This window comes from Fundulus heteroclitus, chromosome 2 (genome assembly GCF_011125445.2).
Source record: "Fundulus heteroclitus isolate FHET01 chromosome 2, MU-UCD_Fhet_4.1, whole genome shotgun sequence".
Lineage (NCBI taxonomy): Eukaryota > Metazoa > Chordata > Actinopteri > Cyprinodontiformes > Fundulidae > Fundulus > Fundulus heteroclitus.
In genome coordinates this window covers 33,507,842-33,528,381 of record NC_046362.1, presented here as the reverse complement: position 1 = coordinate 33,528,381, position 20,540 = coordinate 33,507,842, and the positions used below count along the sequence as shown (strand labels likewise).

Below are 20,540 nucleotides of genomic sequence, written 5' to 3'. Positions count from 1 at the left end.
TCTTAAAGTCCAATCTCGCCACCAGGAGGTTTATTTTTGAACCGTTGACCTTAGTGACTCCTGTTCATGTAGCGACTAGTTTCCAAATTACTAGAACAATGAATTATGGGAAAACTAAATGAAAGTCCTAAATAGTCAGAGCATTAAACACTCGATCCAGTTTCCTGCACAAAGTCATGTTGTAGCTTCTCAACTGTAAAAGCAGAACAGCGACTGCAGTCTGCAACAGAACAGACTTTCCGTGGAGAAAGGTGACAACAGGGGCAGCTTGTAAAGTAGAGGTTTGTTTTTTCCACAGAGTCGCTGCACACCTTGGCTCTATATCAGGGGCGTCAAACTCCAGTCCTGGAGATCCGGTGTCCTGCGACCTTCATGCGTCTCTGCTTCAACACACCTGAGCCAAATAAATCAGGTCATTAGCAGAACTCTGAATTAGCTCCTCAGCATGCAGTCAAGTTCTCCAACCATTTGATTAAGGTGTGCTGTATCAGGGACAAATCTTAAAGTTGCAGGACACTGGGCCTCCAGGACTGGAGTCTGATATGCCTGCTGTAAAAATGTTATCAGTGACGCGGCCTGAGGATGGAAGCTGGCTCTGTCGGCTCGATTCAGCGCTCTGTAGCGCCGACATCAGGGTAAAATTTCGGTAATTGTCCAGCAGCGTAGCAATTATTTTCTTAGTGCTGAGGAGAAGCCCAAAACATTTACTTTCACAGATGCAGCATTACGACTTTGAAGTATTTTATTCTCATTTATATATCAAGCGGAGCGTCATACCCAGACTATTTTGGAATTATAATGTAATGGACACGGAAACAAGAGACCAGAGAGGAGGGATAAAGCGATTTGAGTATTTGAAGCAGTCTGTGAATTTGACTGGGCTGCTAATTTACTGATGTGCGCATAGCAGTGGGAAATATAAAGAATAATTGTCAGTGAAGGATCAAAATGTCTAAAATCTGTCCAAGCAGATTTTCAGGAGATCATCTCTAAGACTCATTCTCATTATTACCCCATGCTGAAAATAAAAAGCGTGCCTTTTCTGTTTTGTTTCTTCCTCTTAAAAAATAAAATTGGTTTTTTCATTTGGTTAAAAAGTCTAAGTGGGAGCGGACTTAGTCTAGGGTGTAATTGGCTTGATTCAACATTTTTAAATTGGCAGAAAATGGATGAAAAATATTCTTGGAGTTGTTTTTTTTTTATATATGAAAACTTTGTTAGAAATATGAATTTAGTTTTAGTGTTCAAATAACACCAGCCCTATGCGTTGAGAAGGAAATGGTTGACATTCTAGACCATTAATATCAATAGGGGGCTTAAATTTAATTTGCATTGCCATTAAGCTTAATGACAATGCAAATTAAATTAAAGTATTTAAGAAAACTGAGAAGGTTGAAAATAAATCTCTGGTAGGATAATAAAGAAGCCAACCTTATGTTCTTCATAAAACAAATTCAAAGTACATTTATTTCTTTCTAAACTTCTTAATGTCTCTGTTTTAGATGTTTGTGTGAAACTCGACGCATTTCTCACCTTTCCAGCTGTTGATCAGCAGCATGTTGACCGTTTTGTCCTCCGTCCTCCTCTTTTTATCCGTCTGTTTGTGTTCGCCACTGAGCTCTCCTCCTCCTTCCTGATTCTGAACCATTGCTTGCTGGGTTGCTCTGGTTGTTTGTCTCCTAACCCTTCATCTTTCTTCCTGTGTGATCTGCTCTGCCTGCCTTCCTTTCCGGAGCAGAATAATGTATCGCACGTATAGGATGTGAGTACAACTCGTCTTTACTGTGTGTCATCACTGTAAAAACTCCTAAATTCACCCCAGTGCTCATCATACACGACCCTAACAAACCAAAAGCTGCTGTGGGCTTTGAGTTTTAGCGGTGCTGACTAGGGTTGTCAAAATAATCTATGCTAAATAGATGAATTATTCAAAGATGCTCATTTGCGTCAAAATTTATATATGCTGACTTGTTCACATTTGACCAAATTGTGGCACTTCCTCCGACCGCAGCGCTGCAACATGTTCAGCTTCCCTGCAGCCGCTCGTCTGAGCAACGATCTGCTGCTGGAAGTGTAAACTCTAACATGTCGAGTTCAGCCAGAAAAAACACACGAGATCTTCCTCTTCGACAAGACAAACACTAAAGCGTTATTCAGAGGACGCTACATGCTAAGCTAACACTACAGGCATTGAGAGCAATGCATAAAGGTAAGTAAAAATGTTGGTTCTGCAACCGCAAAGCAGTAAACCTCCCAGACGACCGACATAAGCTAATGCTCTCTGTTTAAATATTAGCTTAGAGGCGGGTTTGCTCCGTTCTGCTGCACAAATCAACACAGAAAAGTGATCTGACAGCTTAGTGGGCTAATAAATACTGAAGCAACGAGATAAGCCAGTGCCCCGCCTTCATTACGCCTCTGTTTTAGTTGTAAAGCTACTGGAGGCTAATTGGGCTAATAATAACTAGGGGAGTAACAATGCATCGCTCTGTATCGATATTAAATGATTAACGATCCAGTTACACACAATGCACAATGAAAATATCGATCCATATCATCATTTTTAAAACAATACTGGGTAATTTGAGTTGCGCTCCCCTACAGGATCTTTTTGAAAATGGCACCGTCGTAAACGGTGCCATTCTCTCCCCTCCCTGTGCTCCACAGCTACAGCGCACCGTCACTCCCAAAGTGGCTGCAGGGATGGAGAGAGAAATGTGTGAATGCAGGCGAATAGCTGCTGGCTATATGAGAGGGAGAGAGACTTTTCACAGCTCTGGTTCATAGTTGATTATTTTGGTAATCAAATCAGCGGCTTCATAGTCAAAACGGAGCCCAATAAACCGAAACTAAGCATGAGGCTAAAGTGAACAGGTGATTTATTATAAAATTAGAATGTTTTTGATTTAAATGCCTGCTTAGAAATAAAATGGTTAAATTATTATATATATATATATATATATATATATATATATATATATATATATATATATATATATATATATATATATATATATATATATATATATATATATATATATATATATATCTATATATATATAAAAAAATTATCTATATATATAATTTTTTTTTTTTTTTTTTTTTTTTTTTTTTAGTTAATATCAATGTAAATAATACTGTTAGATGGGCAGATGCTATCGCATGGCATCGATCGGAAATCGTAACAGATTTAGTTTATTTGGCAAATATTGTATCGTCATCCAAACAAATCGATATAACATCGTATCGTGATGAAGCTGGTGATTTATACCCCTAATAACTTCTGGTTCTGGTGGAGCCAGACTAAAGTTCCCAGTTAGAGCAGAAAAGTGCTGTTATTGATCACTAAAGAAAATATAATGCAGAAAGGCAGAAAGTTTACAGGAAATATATTTTCATGGACCAGATCCTCGTTTAAACTGTAAAAAATGTTCTATGCACCAGATTCATGTCCGTTTTGAAATGCAATTATCCTTATTGTCCCTCTGTAGTAATATTTATATCATCAGCAAATTGATAGGCAAATAGATGCACACAGTAACACACTAAAGATAATTTTAATAAGAATAACTGCATGAGGATAATAATGCACTAATACATTTAATATTATCTGGTCTACTGTTTTACAAAACATGGACGCTTAAATGATTTCTCTAAACTAGGGCTGAATTGTCCCATGCTTATTAATTTTTATATCTTAACCAGATATGCTTTCAAAAAAATGGTATTGAGTATTTTCTTTATCGATGTCACTCAGGTTTGTAGTTTTACTATTATGACAACCCTAGATCTGACACATGGCTGCAGACGAAGCACCAGACTAATGTTCAAAAAGCTCCGCTGTCACTGCGAATCATTCCTCCTCTTCCTCAGTCGCCTCCGTTTGAGCGAACCTGAGAATCGGACCAGAGCAGCTGCTGGGTGTCATGCCAGCCGTCGGGCTCTGAGGGTAAAGATTATATCTGGGGTTTTATTGGATTCATGTTTCTGACTGTAGAGCAGCAGGTGTGACACAACAAAACGTCTGTTTACGGTTTCTCAGGATCAGCTGATCCAGGTTCTACGGGCTACTTGACAACCTTTTTTTAGGTTTTCAAATTCAAATTGGGTGAAGAAATGGAGGAAAAAAAGGATGCAGGAGGTGTGATTTTTGCTGCTTTGAATCACAAAAACCTGAAAAATATGTCTGACGGCACCATTTTCACACGTGTTCTTCAGCCTTGAAGTTTCTTTCATGTGACGTCGCGAGCTGCGCCCCTTTGATATTTGATCTGGATGTGTGGAGGAGTTAATGGAGTCGGCCGCCTGATTTAAAACCTTTAGTGAAGACTTGGAGTTGATGGTCTTCCAGGGAGTTTAAAGCTTTAGCCTTTTCTGCTGATCAATGTTGTTTTGGATGCCTTCAGAGAAGCGCCGTTATTGGATCTCTATCGATCATTCCCGGCGTTATTGTGATGCTACTCCACTTCAGTCGTGCTTTATAAAGACCGCTTCTTAGAGCTGGAGTTGCTCTGCAGCTGCTCTTCGCAGCAAAAGACTCTAAAGGCCCTGATTATCTGCTTTTTAACAGTCTGACTTAAAGGATCAGTGTGTAAAAGACAAATTACCAACACTCATAACCAGTGTCTTTATTGGTTTTCTAACAGTCAGGTGAAGTTGAAACCAGGAGCCTCTTCCCTCTGGAGGTCCTTGTTTTTGTTTTTCTGAATACAGGGTTCCCGCGGATCCTTAAAAAGTCTTAAAAGGCATTGAATTCTGTAATATAAAACTATGGCCTTAATTGGCATTAAAATGTCTTAAATCAATCTTTCTTAGGTCTTAAAATTGTTACCAGGTCATAATTAGGATTTTATTTTTGTAATAAAACAGTAAAATAATTGACACAATTAGATATATTTTTAATTTACCAAACGGCTCAATGTAACCATTAATGGTTCCGTCCCGATAGTGGAACAAATAAAAACTGTTGCAGCCGGACCATAGCTGGGAAAAAGGGTTGGCACTGGTTATGTTGTGGATTTTAAAACTGATTTATAGTTTATTTTAGTAGGGAACAAAACAAAGTTTGTGAATTCAGTTCAGTAGTTGTTAAAAATACATCTGTAATTTGTGTTGTTTTTTTTAGCTTTCTTCCTATATGGAATGTTTTTCACAATTTTAAACATGTCTACTGGGCCAGAAAGTAATGGTTTATGTTAAAATAAACATTTGGGGGAAGTTTTCGCAACCAGGTTTATCTTGTTTATCGTGAAGTTGGTCTTAACTTTTTATTTCAAGTGGCATTAAAAAGTCTTGAATTTAACTTGCCTTATGCTGTAGGAACCCTGCGAATAGTTTCTTCGTAATTTGGTTTTCTGAAGCAGGATGTACAACGATCCATTAAAAACAGGATTGCTTCTCCGTTTCTTTCGACACATCTACATGAAAATGTTGTTTTTAATCATGATCTCCGTATACAACATCAGGAAATGTTTAAAAACTGATTTTCCTCACACACGAAGTAGGCAGCATGTTCTCTGTCTGCATGCACTTTGTGTTTAGTTTGAAACACTCCCAGCTTAAAGACACCACCACTAATAAACTTATAGAACGGTAGAAACCCAAATATTTAAAGCAGCCCTGGCAACGTTTGTAAAAATTTATTCTTTTTTTTTTTTTTTTGTAATGGTCACTGACTTTAAAATATAAGACAGATAATCTGTGTGGAGAAAAATAAAGTTCCTTTGGCTCCTCCCAGTGGTCCTACAGCCAATAGGAGAGGGACGTCGCTCCCGGACAGAAACGACCAATCAGAGCCAGGAGGAATGTAGGAGTACGCGCTGCTCACGCTCCCTCCTCCGCACCTGCTGCGGGTTTTAAACCGGTCCTCAGCAAGTTACCAGGAGGTTGTTGAACCCTTCCTCTCTGGAACCGTAATGCTGCAAACCTTGAGTTTAGACCTAAATGGTTTCTTCTAATGTTACAAACCAGAGCTAATGTTGCCCATTAATAGACTTGTGCAGCTATTTTACCGTTTTACACGCGTGATCCGTGTACAGGTCAACAACACCTTGTTAAAAAAAAACAAAAAAATAACAGAATCATGTTGAATGGATTTAGGTTGCTTAGGAGTTTTAGGCTTTTTTATAATTAGTTTTTAGCCTTTTTTTTTAAACCTGCAGTTTGCGTTAGATTTAGCTGACAGGAAACGCTTCACGGCTTCTTGTTCTCATGTTCTCTTTGTGGTCTCTGTGGCACATAACTTCCTGTGATGGACTCAACCATGTTGTCTTCTGAGATCGGTGCTGATCGGCTCCAGTTCAGACGGACCAAGCCAACGTCAACCTTTCCTCACATCTTCATCACAATGTGACCTAAAACTGGCTACGGCCAGAAAATGCAGCGTTTCTGCACAGGCTGGGAGCGTCAGACGTTCCTGTTAATGCTTTCCAGAAAAGGAAAACTAAATTTTTCCTAAAACTAAGATGGTCACCATGAGGCCTGCTTTAATGTTTTATTGTCTTTATTTCTACGACACCTGAATGCTCGTACAGCATCACTGTCGTAATGGTCTCCGGTCTCTCAAATATTGGCCGTAGATGCCAGAGAGAAGCTTAATTAGCTGAGAAATGATTAATTATGACTGTGTGGAAGTCTGTGGCAGTCCGGACTGGAGCTGAGCCGGCACCGATCATCTGACACCAGAACTAACTGGGTTTCTGTCCATCCAGTCAGTCCCGTCAGAACGCCCAGCACAGCGACCACCCGTCCATCCCCAAGGAGTTCCAGTTGGACCTGGACATGATCGAGACAGACAAGAGCAGTGTGTGCGAGCTGCCGGACCTGGTCCAACACAAGCTGGACGAGCTGCTGGAGCCGCTTGTGATCCCGGAGCCAAAGTAACCCCCCCTCCCTCCTCCAGATCTGGTCTGACTCCGTTATCTGAGAAACGTTCTCTGATCTGACGTTCCCGTTCGTCTTTTCCTTCCTAGGATCCGCTCGGTCTCGCCACATTTCGACGACCTTCACAGCAGCACGGCCTCCACCATCAACTTCGTCATCTCTCAGGTGGCGAGCGGTGACATCGGCACCAGCATCCAGGCGCTCGCTCAGGTACGGCTCTCACAAACCGTTTGTCGACAGAGATTCGTAAATGTGGATTTTACTTGATGTCTCTCATTGTTAGAAAAGTTGTGGCTTTCCTTCGTTATTTTCTTTCCTTGTTGCCTCCTTTCCTCCACGTCCGTCTGTGAAAACCTGGTGGCAAAATTAAGTGTTCTTTAAATTTTTAATTCTGCACTGCAAAAACAGAGCTAAAAATAAGTAAAATTTTCTTTAAATGAGTGTATTTGTCCTTGATTTTAGCAGGTAAATAAGATGATTTGCCAATGAAATAAGATTTTTCCACTTAAAATAGGAACAATTCATCTCCATCTTATTTTAAGTGCAGGATGTCTAATTATCTTATTTTAGGGGTAAAGATACTTATTCCATTGGCAGATAATCTTATTTACTGGCTCAAATCAAGGACAAATAGACTAACTTTAAGAACATTTTACTTGTTTTTAGATACATTTTTGCAGTGTGGATCAGCAGAGTTTAACAGGAAAACCTCTAAGTAAGGATATTTTCCAGCTGTAATCAGATAAATCTTTGGCTTCACACTAAAAATTCCCCTTGCTCTTCCTTCGTAAGACCTTCTTCATCCTCCTCTCTGAGCTGTTTCACTGATTAACCCCGGAGCTTTCCCCCCCCCCGCAGATCGACGAGGTTCTGCGGCAGGAGGACAAGGCGGACGTCATGTCTGGACACATCGACCAGCTGCTCATCGCCACCATCATGCAGCTGAGGCTCATCAACAGCACGCACCTAGCAGACGACCGCGTGGACAAGCGGGACCTCATCAAGCTGTACAGCTGCATCATGGGAAACATGCTGTCTGTGAGTGGACGCCCTGCGGCTCGACTTGACAGGCGGTCAGCTCGAGGCTCTAACCTGATTCTCCTCCCCTTCAGCTCTTCTCCATGGAGGCTCTGGCCAGGGAGGCGTCGATGGGCGTGCTGAAGGACCTGATGCACAGCCTGATCACGCTGATGCTGGACAGCAGAGTGGAGGACGTGGAGGACGGGACGCAGGTCATCCGGTCCGTCAACCTACTGGTGATCCGGGTCCTGGAGCACTCTGACCAGACCAACATGTTCAGGTGGGCAAAAACGCATCAGTTCCTCTAGCTGGCTCTATAGTGGAGGTGAGACTCCACTCTGTGAGCGGTCTTTATCCACACTGGAGCCGTACGGTATGTCACAATGAGTTTATACCACTGAGCTATATAATACACTGGAGTGCTGATTTTGCCGAAAAACTGAAGTCACTGGCCGCCATCTTGCTACTCCCTACTCTCACAGAATCCCACAGGATTTGGTTGTAACAACAAGCAGTTTTCTGGCTGAGTGAAAACGTTTCATAGGTAATTCTACAGTCAGTGGATGTACTAACACTATCAACTACTAGGAAATTAGGTGCTGAAATATTTTACGTTATTTATATTAAATATATATATATGTATATATAAGTATGTATATATGTATACACACGTAAATATATGTTTTTGTATATTTATAAATGGTAAACATACATATTTAAATGAATAAAATGCAAAATATTTCAGCACATGACTTTCTCAGTACTTGATATTTTTAGAACATAACATAAAACTATATGGCATTTGACATTTTAAAAGTCTTAAGCCCCCCCTGAACATGAGAAAATCCTCGTTATTTGATGCTGTAGCGCACATATTCCCTAGTTACTGGAGGAAATAGGGAGTACCAATATGGCGGCTGGTGGCTTCAAAGCGACTCGTTCTAACAGACGGTGATTAGCACTCCAGTGTATTATATAGCTCAGTGGTTTATACCTGGAGTTTGACCCGTTGCTTCCTGCTCCCGCAGCGCCCTGCTGGTTCTGCTTCAGGACACGTTGGTCTCGACGGCCGGTTCCCCTAAAGTCTCCGAACTCGTAATGAAGGTGAGCTCCGGAGCCGACTCCCCCCCCCCGCTGCTGATCCAGCCCGTCGGTCCCGCCTCTCTAAATGTTTCTGTCCCCTCAGTGTCTGTGGAGGATGATCCGCTTCCTCCCAGAGACCATCAACAGCCTCAACCTGGACCGGATCCTGCTGGACGTCCACAACTTCATGAAGGTTTTCCCGAAGGAGAAGCTGAAGCAGCTGAAGACCGACGTTCCCCACCGGACCCTGAAGACCCTCTGCCACACGCTGTGCAAGCTCACCGGGGCCAAGGTACCCAGAAACGGGCTGGAAGGAGACGTCAAAGTTCTGCAATGCCATCGTTTTTTTCTGATTCGTCAGGTCTGTAGACAAACGATTGTATTTGTTTTTGTTTCCAAACAGATTCTGGACCATCTGTCCATGATAGAAAACCGCAACGAGTCAGAGTTGGAGGCCTTCCTGAGGCGAGCCGTCAAGCACACGGGAAACCTGTCGGGCACGAAGAGCGACCGCGGCACAGAGAAGACCGCCCACGGCACGGTGAGCTACGAGCATCAACTATCAGAAACCGTGAAATCCTGCCCTCAACTCCTCTCTGTAGGGTCCTCCTCTGAACCCACTAATCGTTCAGCGTTTAGTAACTCTCCCTTTCAGAAACCTTTATCACAATATCTAAAATGCAAAGCACATGGTCAGCTTTATGCATTCAGAGGCCAGTTTGTTTTTTTCAGGCTGGCTGGGAAGTAGAAAACTTTATTTGGACCAAGCATAGCTACATATTATGTATGTAAAAATAATCCGTCAACTGATTTATTCAAGACTTAGTTACCCAAAAGTAGTGGACTATATAAACAGCTCAGCATAAGAATACAAAATAAGATCTACTTATTGAGAAGGAGAGCCGTTGGTCATTTCGCTTTCACCCGGTAACAGAGCTCATGGGCGGATCTACAGGGGGGCAAGGGGGGGCAGCTGACCCCCCAATATAGAGCCTTGCCCCCCCAGCTGCCCCCCTAACTTTGTTGATCCAAAAGCTGTACCTGTAAAAACAACCTGCCACTATGTTCACAGGCTTCTCAAAACAATACATTTACCAAAAGGTTGCAATTTAGTTTTTTATTTTTAATGTATTATTTGCCACCGTCCCTCAAATACTTAGCTACGCCCCTGATTCAAACGTGCAGAGCGCAGTTCGCGCTCAGTCTGTCTGACACACACACACAGTCTGCAGCGTCGCAAACCAACTGGAGAGACTGAGCTGTCCCAGGGCATCTGAAGGTGAAGTGACTTTTACCAGGTGTAGTTTAAACACACGTTTCACTTAAAAGTTACATTTGTAGTCAATATCTGCTAAAGACGATTAGCAAAAACAGCGAGTGTGTCGGTCAAATCCTTCCCTCGGGATTTGTAAGAGCACTCTTCCCTTTGATTAATGTTAAGAAAAAAACAGCTTAATAAAAAAATACAAAATATTTTTTGTATCCATAACGTTAACTGATTTACTGATGGTAACAGTTATGCCGCCGTTACGTTACAACACGCAGGCTACAGTGTTGATTTGATTAGCTGAGCAGTCCTATAAATCCAATTCCTCTCAGACATCGCAGCAATGAAACCAGGTTATAACTGGGGAAATAACAAATACAATAGAATTAAGTAGTCTAAACATAACTGGTGTGTGAATGTGATAAATCTTTCTCATTTATATTTGTTATATAGGCTATACTACAATATATATATATATATATATATATATATATATATATATATATATATATATATATATATATATATATATATATATATATATATATATATATATATATATATATATATATATATATATATATATATATTTATTAGTATCTGCTACCTAACTTATAAGTTCCATGGCCCTACAGTGTAGGCTAATGAAATACAAGGATAACCAGAGGTTTTCACATATTGACTTTTGCATGCAAATATTACTTCATAGGCCTAGCCATGAAAAGGAAGGCTAAAAGTGGGGATATAACCAGCTTTTTTGCAAACAAAATTCCAACAAGTACACAAGAGGAAGAGCGCAAGGGAAATGAGGGAGAAGGCAGTAAACTGGAGAGCCCAGGAGGGTCAGTGCAGGAAAAGACTGAAGGAGACACAGAAATAAGTGACGAAGAAGAGGAAATACATGAAGGAGACACAGAAATGAGGAAATAAGTGCAGGAGCTGAGGAAAAAGAAGAATCAGTGAGAGATGAAGAGGAGGCTCCAGATTCAGAGAGAGGAACAGACGCAGGGAATGATCAGGAGGAGGAGGAAGATGACAGAGAGGAAGAGGGTAGACCTGAAATTCTCCCTGGACCACATGGTATGTTTTTATTCTTCTTCTATATAAATTGCCATACAGAGGGATAATATATGTAATGCCACATATGCATTAGCTATGTCCATGTACTGTTCAATTGCATTAGATAATCATATTTGGCACTCTTTGTTTTTTAAGATATATCAAAATGCAAAGATGATGCAGCAGTGCAGCCTGATTTAAAGACATTTCCAAAGACACAACATGGAGCAGCACAAAGAAGCTTCCACAGGGAGTGGTACAGTTCTTGGCCATGGCTTGAATATTCCATGTCTAAAGATGCAGCATTCTGCTTTGCATGCAGACATCTTGCACATTTGAAAAACAGTGTATTCACTTCAGAAAATGGCTATTCTAACTGGAAGAAGGCCACTTCCAAAGACAGTGGGTTTAGTGTACATTCCAGAGCAGACACACATGTGAATGCAATGATTGCATGGAGTGAGTTTAAAAGAATGGCCAAGAAAAACACAACTGTCTTGGGAATGATGGGAGATGAAAATCAGAAACAAGTAATCGAAAATCAAAAGTACATCGAAACTTTAGCTGAAACCTTGCCGTTGACAGCCACTCAGAATATTTCCCAACGTGGCCATGATGAATCAGAAAACTCAAAAAACAGAGGAAATTTCCTTGAGATTTTAGATCTTGTGAGTAAACATGATGCCTTAGTGAAAAAGCGGCTGTGTCAGGGTCCCAGAAACGCTAAATACACAAGCAAAAGCACACAAAATGAGATTTTGGAGTGTTTAGCAGAAATGGTGAGAGAGGAAATTATAAAAGAGGTTAAAGAACCCACCAACACGTCTTCCATTGAGGAAGCAGAGCCTGAGGACTCTGGGTCGGGTTCTCCCATCTCTGGTGCTGAGGTTGCCGAGGTTGTTAAAAAGCTCCTCGGTGGCAAGGCTCCGGGGGTGGATGAGATTCGCCCTGAGTACCTTAAGGCTCTGGATGTTGTGGGGCTGTGTTGGTTAACGCGGCTCTGCAACATTGCGTGGACATCGGGGGCAGTTCCCCTGGATTGGCAGACTGGGGTGGTGGTCCCCCTATTTAAAAAGGGGGACCGGAGGGTGTGTTCCAACTACAGAGGAATCACACTCTTAAGCCTCCCTGGTAAGGTCTATTCAGGGGTTCTGGAAAGGAGGGTCCGTCGGATAGTCGAATCTCGGATTCAGGAAGAGCAGTGTGGTTTTCGTCCTGGCCGTGGAACACTGGACCAGCTCTACACCCTCAGCAGGATTCTTGAGGGGGCATGGGAGTTTGCCCAACCAGTCTACATGTGCTTTGTGGATCTGGAGAAGGCATTCGACCGTGTCCCCCGGGGGATCCTGTGGGGGGTACTCCGGGAGTATGGAGTACCGGACCCTTTAATAAGGGCTGTCAGGTCTCTGTACGACCGGTGTCAGAGTCTGGTCCGCATTGCCGGCAGTAAGTCGGACTCGTTTCCGGTGAGGGTTGGACTCCGCCAAGGCTGCCCTTTGTCACCGATTCTGTTCATAACTTTTATGGACAGAATTTCTAGGCGCAGCCAAGGTGTTGAGGGGATCCGCTTTGGTGGCCTTAGGATTGCGTCTCTGCTATTCGCGGATGACGTGGTCCTATTGGCTTCATCAGGGCGTGATCTACAGCACTCACTGGAGCGGTTCGCAGCCGAGTGCGAAGCGGCCGGGATGAAAATCAGTGCCTCCAAATCCGAGACCATGGTCTTGAACCGGAAAAGGGTAGAGTGCCTTCTCCGGGTTGGGGAGGATGTCCTGCCCCTAGTGGAGGAGTTCAAGTATCTTGGGGTCTTGTTCACGAATGAGGGGAAGATGGAGCGGGAGATCGACAGGCGGATTGGTGCAGCGTCTGCTGTGAAGCGGGCGCTGTACCGATCCGTTGTGGTGAAGAGAGAGCTGAGCCAAAAGGCGAAGCTCTCGATTTACCGGTCGATCTACGTTCCTACCCTCATCTATGGTCACGAGCTTTGGGTCGTGACCGAAAGAACGAGATCCCGGATACAAGCGGCTGAAATGAGTTTTCTCCGTAGTGTGTCTGGGCTCTCCCTTAGAGATAGGGTGAGGAGCTCAGTCATCCGGGGAGGACTCAGAGTAGAGCCGCTGCTCCTCCACGTCGAGAGGAGCCAGTTGAGGTGGCTCGGGCATCTGGTCAGGATGCCTCCTGGACGCCTCCCTGGAGAGGTGTTCCGGGCACGTCCCACCGGGAGGAGACCCAGGGGAAGACCCAGGACACGCTGGAGGGACTATGTCTCCCGGCTGGCCTGGGAACGCCTTGGGATTCCTCCTGAGGAGCTGGCCCAAGTGGCTGGGGAGAGGGACGTCTGGGCCTCCCTACTGAAGCTGCTACCCCCGCGACCCGACCCCGGATAAGCGGAAGACAACGGACGGACGGACGGACGGTTAAAGAAAGTGAGCACTTTTCTATTTTAGCTGATGAGACTAAAGACATTCAAAAAAAGGAGCAGCTATCTCTGGTCGTACGATATTATTACAATGGTGTGGTTCAGGAGAGCTTCCTTGAGTACCAGAATTTAGAGCACTTAGATGCAGTAAGTTTGACAGAGAAAATTATTTCATGTCTAGAAAAGTATGGACTGGAATACAAAGAGAATCTGGTAGGCCAAGGCTATGATGGGGCTGCAGTCATGAGTGGCAGGTGCTCTGGGGTCCAAACAAGGGTTAAAGAAGTTGCCAAACATGCATTTTATGTTCACTGCAGGGCACATTGTTTGAATCTTGTCATTGTGGACAGTGTAAAAAATGTCCCAGAAACTGCATGTTTTTTCACTTTGCTGGAAAGACTGTACACATTCATGTCAGGCTCATATGTTCACATTAAGTGGATGGATGTTCAAAAAGAAATGTTCAGTGGTGTGCCACCACGAGAACTTCCTAGGCTAAGTGACACTAGATGGGCCTGTCGCTATGCTGCATGTAGAAACCTTATGGACAGGCTGCCTGCAGTAATAAGAGTGCTGGATGAAATTTCAGATGAGGCTAATCCACAGAGAGCTGTAGACGCAAGAGGACTTCGTTCTCAAATGGATTTTAATTTCATAGGGCTCCTTGCAGTCTTCAGAAAAGTTCTAGGTTAAACTAAGATTTTATCTGAGATGCTCCAGTCAACTAATGTGGACCTTACCAAAGCAGCTGACCTTACTGAAACCCTCAGACAGACATTGGAAGATTATCGTAAAGAGGAGAGCTTTAATGACCTGTGGAGTACAGCAATTGACACATGCAATGGTTGTAACATTTCTACTATTGTCAAATCCAAATAAACCAAACACACATCTAGGATACTACATGATACTCTTGTAACATCTACACTTGGACAGCAAACACACATTGACAGCAAAGATGCCTTTAGAATAGGTATATTCATTCCCATCATAGACTCAATGATCAGTGAAGTGGACACGTGCTTTTCTAACTCTAGCAGTAAAATTATGAGGGGTATACAAGCTTTAAACCCATCCAACAATGACTTTTTAAAGGAAGAATTAGTTTTGTTAGTGGCTGAGGAATACGGCTCTGACTGGTAAGACTTAAAAACTGAGATACACCAGGCAAAAAGACTTCTTGAAAGAAGCAGAGCAAACGGCAAAGTAAACCCGTCCAGTCTGACGGAGTTTGTGACATTCTTGGTGCCTTTTAAAGAGGTTTTCTTTAAACTTTTTCGCCTGTGCAAGATTGCTATTGTTTTGCCAGTTAGTACTGCTGGGTGTGAGCGAAGCTTTTCCACTTTAAAGCTTGTAAAAACTCACCTGCGCTCAACCATGGCAGATGACCGTTTGAGGAATCTGGCTGTTCTCAGTATTGAGAAACAGCGTGCAAAAGCACTAGATTTAGATAAGTTTGTAAAACGTTTTGCTGCTAAGCACAACAACCGTCGCCTTAAGCTTTCTTAAAGAAATGCCTGACCATGGGTCATTTGTGGTTTCAGGGCATAAGTTTTTAGGTAGAGTATTGTCCGCTGTTTCATACTTGTAGTCCACTGCATCTTGGACACAATTATTATAACAAATAAATTAAAGGGATTTTGCTTGTTAGACTTTTACTTTTCAAATGATGCAGGGTTTTTTTGTTCGATCACTGCACTTTGCTTATTCTGTTGTGAATTTAAAAGAAAAACTTTGTAGTGTGTAAGGGCATGATTAAACAACTACTACTGTAGTTTAAAAGTGTTTTGTGTTTATTTGGTTAAAGCAGCTCACATATAAGGATTCCCATGTACCGTCTACTTCTGCCACCCTGCCAAGACCTCTTGCCACCCCTTTGCCCCCCCCCATGTAACATTTTCTAGATCCGCCACTGACAGAGCTGCTCTCAGTAGCGATGCAACCTTCAGTTATTGTCCATAAAACCGTCTGTCCATACCAAGGATGGGTTCTCTGCCTTCTCACTGAATGAGCTTTAGCGTAAATATAAGGAAGCAAAGGTCTCTGCATTAGTCTCAGTAAAAAAAAAAATTTTTTTTTATTGAGAAATAAATCTTAGGCTAAGGACTGAGGAAACCAAATTAAATCATTGAGGGAATTGATGATTATATTAAGTAAAAAGGAACTCAAAAACAAAAGTATTTTACTGTTCACTACTACTGCTGCTAAGAGGATAAGCTTCATTGTTAGGTAATTGAAATTTCAAAATAAATAAGCTGCAGCTCAAAGTTTACACTCAAACTTTATGCAGGTGAAAATGGCTGCCAGCAGATGCACAACGGTGCAGCCGTACATCTTTGACCTCGAGTCAGATCCAGAAGCAGAAGAAATGAAGCCTCCTGCACAACCAGCAAGGATCAGCCCAGTCAAATCAAAATTAATTAATCCGCACATCTTAATATCATGCCGGCGGTGACCAACAGTCACCACCGGCACTTAAACAGGATCACAACCAGCTGACATAACAGCTGTCATCATTTGCTACACAGCCACCATAATTACACTCAACACGCTTTTTTTTTTTTTTTTTATATCAGTCATGAAACGCTACAATCAGGGACTTTACCTGGAAATTGGGGGTGTCTGCCAGAGAAACCCTAAGCTGTCGCCATTGGCTTATGCTAGATGACCGATCGTGTTCATGCCAAACGGCAATGAATAACACACAAGACCAAACAATAAAGACTTACATCTCCGCCATCTGCAGATTTCCAACGAACAGTTGAATTGTTTTGTTAAATCCTGAGTTGTACTGCCTGTAGTTTTCCAAACAGGACGTTCCTGGTAATGTCAAGTAACTTTGTCCCTGGCTGGCAGATTGCCATTAGAAAGTTACATATAATGTAAAATAATTATGATTGTTTCCAGACATCTGTTGGGGAAGAGGGAAGAAACGCTGGATTTAAAGTAATATTTTTGAGTTTTAAAGCGGTTTGTTCTGAGGAACAGCAAATATTGGTGTTATTTGTCTTTTTGAATGTTGCAAACTTACTGAAGTGTAGTTAATCTCAGAGGCTGCAACTGAACCATAGTCCTCAGCAGAGGCGTTCACTCAAATGTGGCTCGTCTTAAAGTAATGGGTGCACGCAGCTCCACCAATAACACAGATGATGTAGCGGTGCCGTGCTAAATGCTAATATTGACCCGTCCAAGAGAAAAGTGGGCTGTTAGGTACTGTTTATGGGACATTTCTCTGATGTAAAATAGTGTCTGGCTATGTCTGTAGAGGTTAAATGTGTTGAATAACTTTGTCTGCTTTGTTGCAGGACGACCGCATGTCCAAGGCGAAGGTCAGCGACATCCTGTCTGAGATTTTTAAGAAGATCGGCTCCAAGGAGAACACTAAAGAGGTTGGCTGCTTCCTCAACATTTAGTTTTTGTTGCAGTTTAAATTATTTTCCTCATTGTGCCATTTCCACTATTCCTCAAAAGGCTTTCTAAAGCCAACCTGGTCCGCGGCATTGCACTGACAAATCCCCCTGGTTATTTTTAGGCAAAAACCTACTCGAAGCTCTAAATTTTATCTCCGTGAGGCAAATTTTGGAGCAGACTGATCAGTCTTCTCCACCCCGCCCCACATCGCTGGTGTGCTTTATTTCCACCGATGTATACAAACAGGAGAATAGATTGGAGCCCAGTGGATCTGAGCGGGTGGAATAGGCTAGAATTGGTGTAAAAGGGGCTAAGGAGATATAACTGCATCAGTAAAAGTCTTCCATCCATTTTTTCCAGGGTCTGAAAGAGTGGCAGGATATGAATACAGCTTCTGTCTGCCTTTGTTTTTGACCTATGCTGTCTTCTTGCTGCCACTCGCTGGACCGGAGGGGTACTGCAGCTTTCCTCACAACTTCCTGACACGTCATTGGGTTGTTTTTACATGAACAGCCGCTAGCAAATGGAAATGCATCAAACCTTAAAATCCCCAGACGTTGGTTTATCCCCAAAATCAAAGTCTGGGGCTTTAAATCCTGGAGCCGTTTAACGCAGACTCCAGAGTTCACTCGTTTTAATCTGGGGAAACCTGTCGACTTCTCAGGGTCTGACGGAGCTTTACGAGTACAAGCAGAAGTACTCTGATGCAGATCTGGAGCCTTTCCTGAGAAACACGTCACAGTTCTTCCAGAGCTACGTGGAGAGGGGCCTACGGGTGATCGAGTCCGAGCGGGAGGGCAAACCTCGGATCCAGAGCACCACAGGTGTGTTTTTATTTTATTTTTTTAAATCACTGAAGCTGTAGTCCAGGAGTGTCAAACTCATTTCTACATTCGTTCACTATTCTCATCATGAAGTTGTTTAAAGGGCCGATTGCACGTGTATAGATGATACTTTTGATCTCATATATTTTAATCCAGTTCACACAATGATGTTAAAAAGTAATATAAAATTAGCACCTAAGGCCCATTTGAGCAGTTTATCTGCAAAAAAAGTTTATATTGGGGTGAGTTACACTTTTTAGCTCATCATTCTGCATACATTTTTCTTTTTGGACATTTCTGGGTTTTAATGTTGTGGGAAAACTGATATCTAGTGGCAGGATGCTGTTACTACAGTTAAAAAAAAAAACGCCATTCGCTACAGGAGGCACAGTTTTAGCCACTTTATTAAATTTAAAAGGACACATGCGTCTACTTTATGACACGATTTGCCTTTTTTGGCTCTTGACGGGCCGTATTCAGCCCGCGGGCCTTGAGTCTGGCACGCGCTGTAGTCGTTGAGCCAGGCGAGTGTTAACACGGCCGTGTGTGTTTTGCAGTGATCCCTCAGCACGGCGTCGACTCCAGCGTCAGCAGCAGCAACAACGAAGAGCTGAAACCTGCCGTTTACTACGAGAGGCTGAAGATCCTCCGGCAGAGACAAGGCCTGGAAAACACGTCCAGGGTCAGTTCACACTCCGCTGTGCAGACATCAGTAACGTAGCTCCAGTTTAATGATGCTACACCGTTTCTCTACATCCATTCCTCCACCCAGCTCTTCTTTCCTTCACCTGTCCCTCTGTTGGCAGTCCTTTCAGCTGTTACTCATTGCTGTCTAATATCCACCTGTCCATCTATTCTTTAGTCCTTTTGTCTTTCCCTCAGTCTCTGTTCTTCCATCTGTTCATTTTCCAGTCATCTATCCACTTACAGTTTCTTTGGAGGTTGTGCATGTAAAACCTGACCCTTAAACTAAGATAAGAGAGATAAGATAAGATAGTCTTTATTGATCTCACAATGGAGAAATTCACTCGTCAGATCGGCTCATACAAGAAGGTGCAGAGTAGGGAAGGTGCATTCAGTTATATACAGTGAATCTTCATATATACAATGGATCAAAAAGAATACCCAAAAAAATAAAAATACAAAAAAGGAAATAGGAATGTAAATGTCTCATTTACATTCTTAGTGATATATATATATATATATATATATATATATATATATATATATATATATATATATATATATATATATATATATATATATATATATATATATATATATATATAGAGATAGATAGATAGATAGATAGATAGATAGATAGATAGATAGATAGAGATGTGTACTGACTTATGTTCAGGTGTTGGTAGCAGCAGAAGTCACTACATCAGGATTATTGCACGGGTTGTAGGACAGTGTATTATTGCACCTTGGTTATTGCACATTAATTATTACAGTTACAGTGCAGCATTGTAAAATCTGATAGCAGCAGGAATAAATGACTTGCGGTAGCGCTCCTTTTTACAGACAGGATGTCTAAGTCTGGCACTAAAGGAGCTGCTCAGCTCCTCTACAGTCTGGTGCAGGGGGTGGAAGGTGTTGTCCTTAAAAACTAACCTTTTTATATAGAAATATTAGTCTTTCTACAATGACTGAGATTTTTGTTTGTAATGTTGACCTGAGGAAAGATGCTGAGTGAATCGTTAGGACTAATAAATGATCTCAGCAGGTCCCACAGTGGCTGCAGCCTCAGATAAACACATTATTTAACGGTCTGAAATGATTTGAAGCGCTGTTTTCCTGGCTGTTGCCCTTAATCCGCTCTCCCCTCTGACGGACCAGGGTCTCGGAGGCAACGGGGACGAGCCTCCGCAGCGGCCGGCCATCTCCCTGCTGTCCTCCAAGCCGTCGGTGGCCTCGTCCACGGACATGCTCCACAGCAAGCTGTCGCAGCTCAAGGAGTCCCGGGAGCTGTACCAGCAGGAGCACAACACTCACTCCAGCTCGCCCACGCGCTCCCACACCCGCTCCGCCTCGCCCGCCGCCAACCTGGACGACCTGAAGAAACGTCTGGAGCGGATTAAAAGCAACAGGCAGTGAGGCGGGCCCCTCCCCCCCCCCCCCCCCCGTTTCTGCTCGGACCGAAGGAAGGCGGACGTCCTCCGCGCCTCACATGCAGGCTGACTCCGCCCACTGTGCCTGTGTGACGACGCCACTAAACCAACGCACCCAGTCTCTGTATTATAGTCGCGACCTGATGCTCCTGTCTCTAACCCGTCATCAGTGTGTAAATATTTAACCTTGCTCTCTCACGGCGCCCTCTGCAGGTGGGTTTAGGCAGCATCAGGCTGTAGATACTCCTCATCTGTCCAGCAGTAAGAGCACAGAGCCGACCCGCAGATCCATCCTGGTTCCGACCTGCTCCATCTTTGTTTGCTTTGAAGAGCATGGCATGTCTGTGGCTGTTTTTATGTTTGTGTAAATAAAGTTTGTTTTAATAAAACTGCAGTCCGTTGATGGGGAGCCTGTGACTCATCTGTTCAGTGACGGGAACAAATAACCCAGTTTTTGTATT

The 20,540-nt window shown here is 42.8% G+C and overlaps 1 protein-coding gene across 4 annotated transcripts in view; it reads left to right on the top strand.

Annotated features, from left to right (window-relative positions):
• Positions 1–20,540, top strand: part of ckap5 (cytoskeleton associated protein 5) — a 52,546-nt gene that overhangs the window by 31,906 nt on the left and 100 nt on the right. For 2 of the 4 annotated variants that reach the window (XM_036125782.1, XM_036125770.1), the window contains 12 exons: positions 1,739–1,762; positions 6,711–6,878; positions 6,972–7,092; positions 7,741–7,920; positions 7,995–8,182; positions 8,931–9,006; positions 9,089–9,277; positions 9,389–9,526; positions 17,036–17,119; positions 17,806–17,965; positions 18,523–18,647; positions 19,808–20,540. The exon at positions 19,808–20,540 is cut by the window's right edge and continues 100 nt beyond it. In XM_036125782.1, the coding sequence (XP_035981675.1) occupies positions 1,739–1,762; positions 6,711–6,878; positions 6,972–7,092; positions 7,741–7,920; positions 7,995–8,182; positions 8,931–9,006; positions 9,089–9,277; positions 9,389–9,526; positions 17,036–17,119; positions 17,806–17,965; positions 18,523–18,647; positions 19,808–20,065 (1,711 nt within the window). In that variant the 3' untranslated portion in view covers positions 20,066–20,540. The remainder of the gene's footprint in view (positions 1–1,738; positions 1,763–6,710; positions 6,879–6,971; positions 7,093–7,740; positions 7,921–7,994; positions 8,183–8,930; positions 9,007–9,088; positions 9,278–9,388; positions 9,527–17,035; positions 17,120–17,805; positions 17,966–18,522; positions 18,648–19,807) is intronic. The other 2 variants (XM_036125786.1, XM_036125775.1) reach the window with 1 other exon arrangement.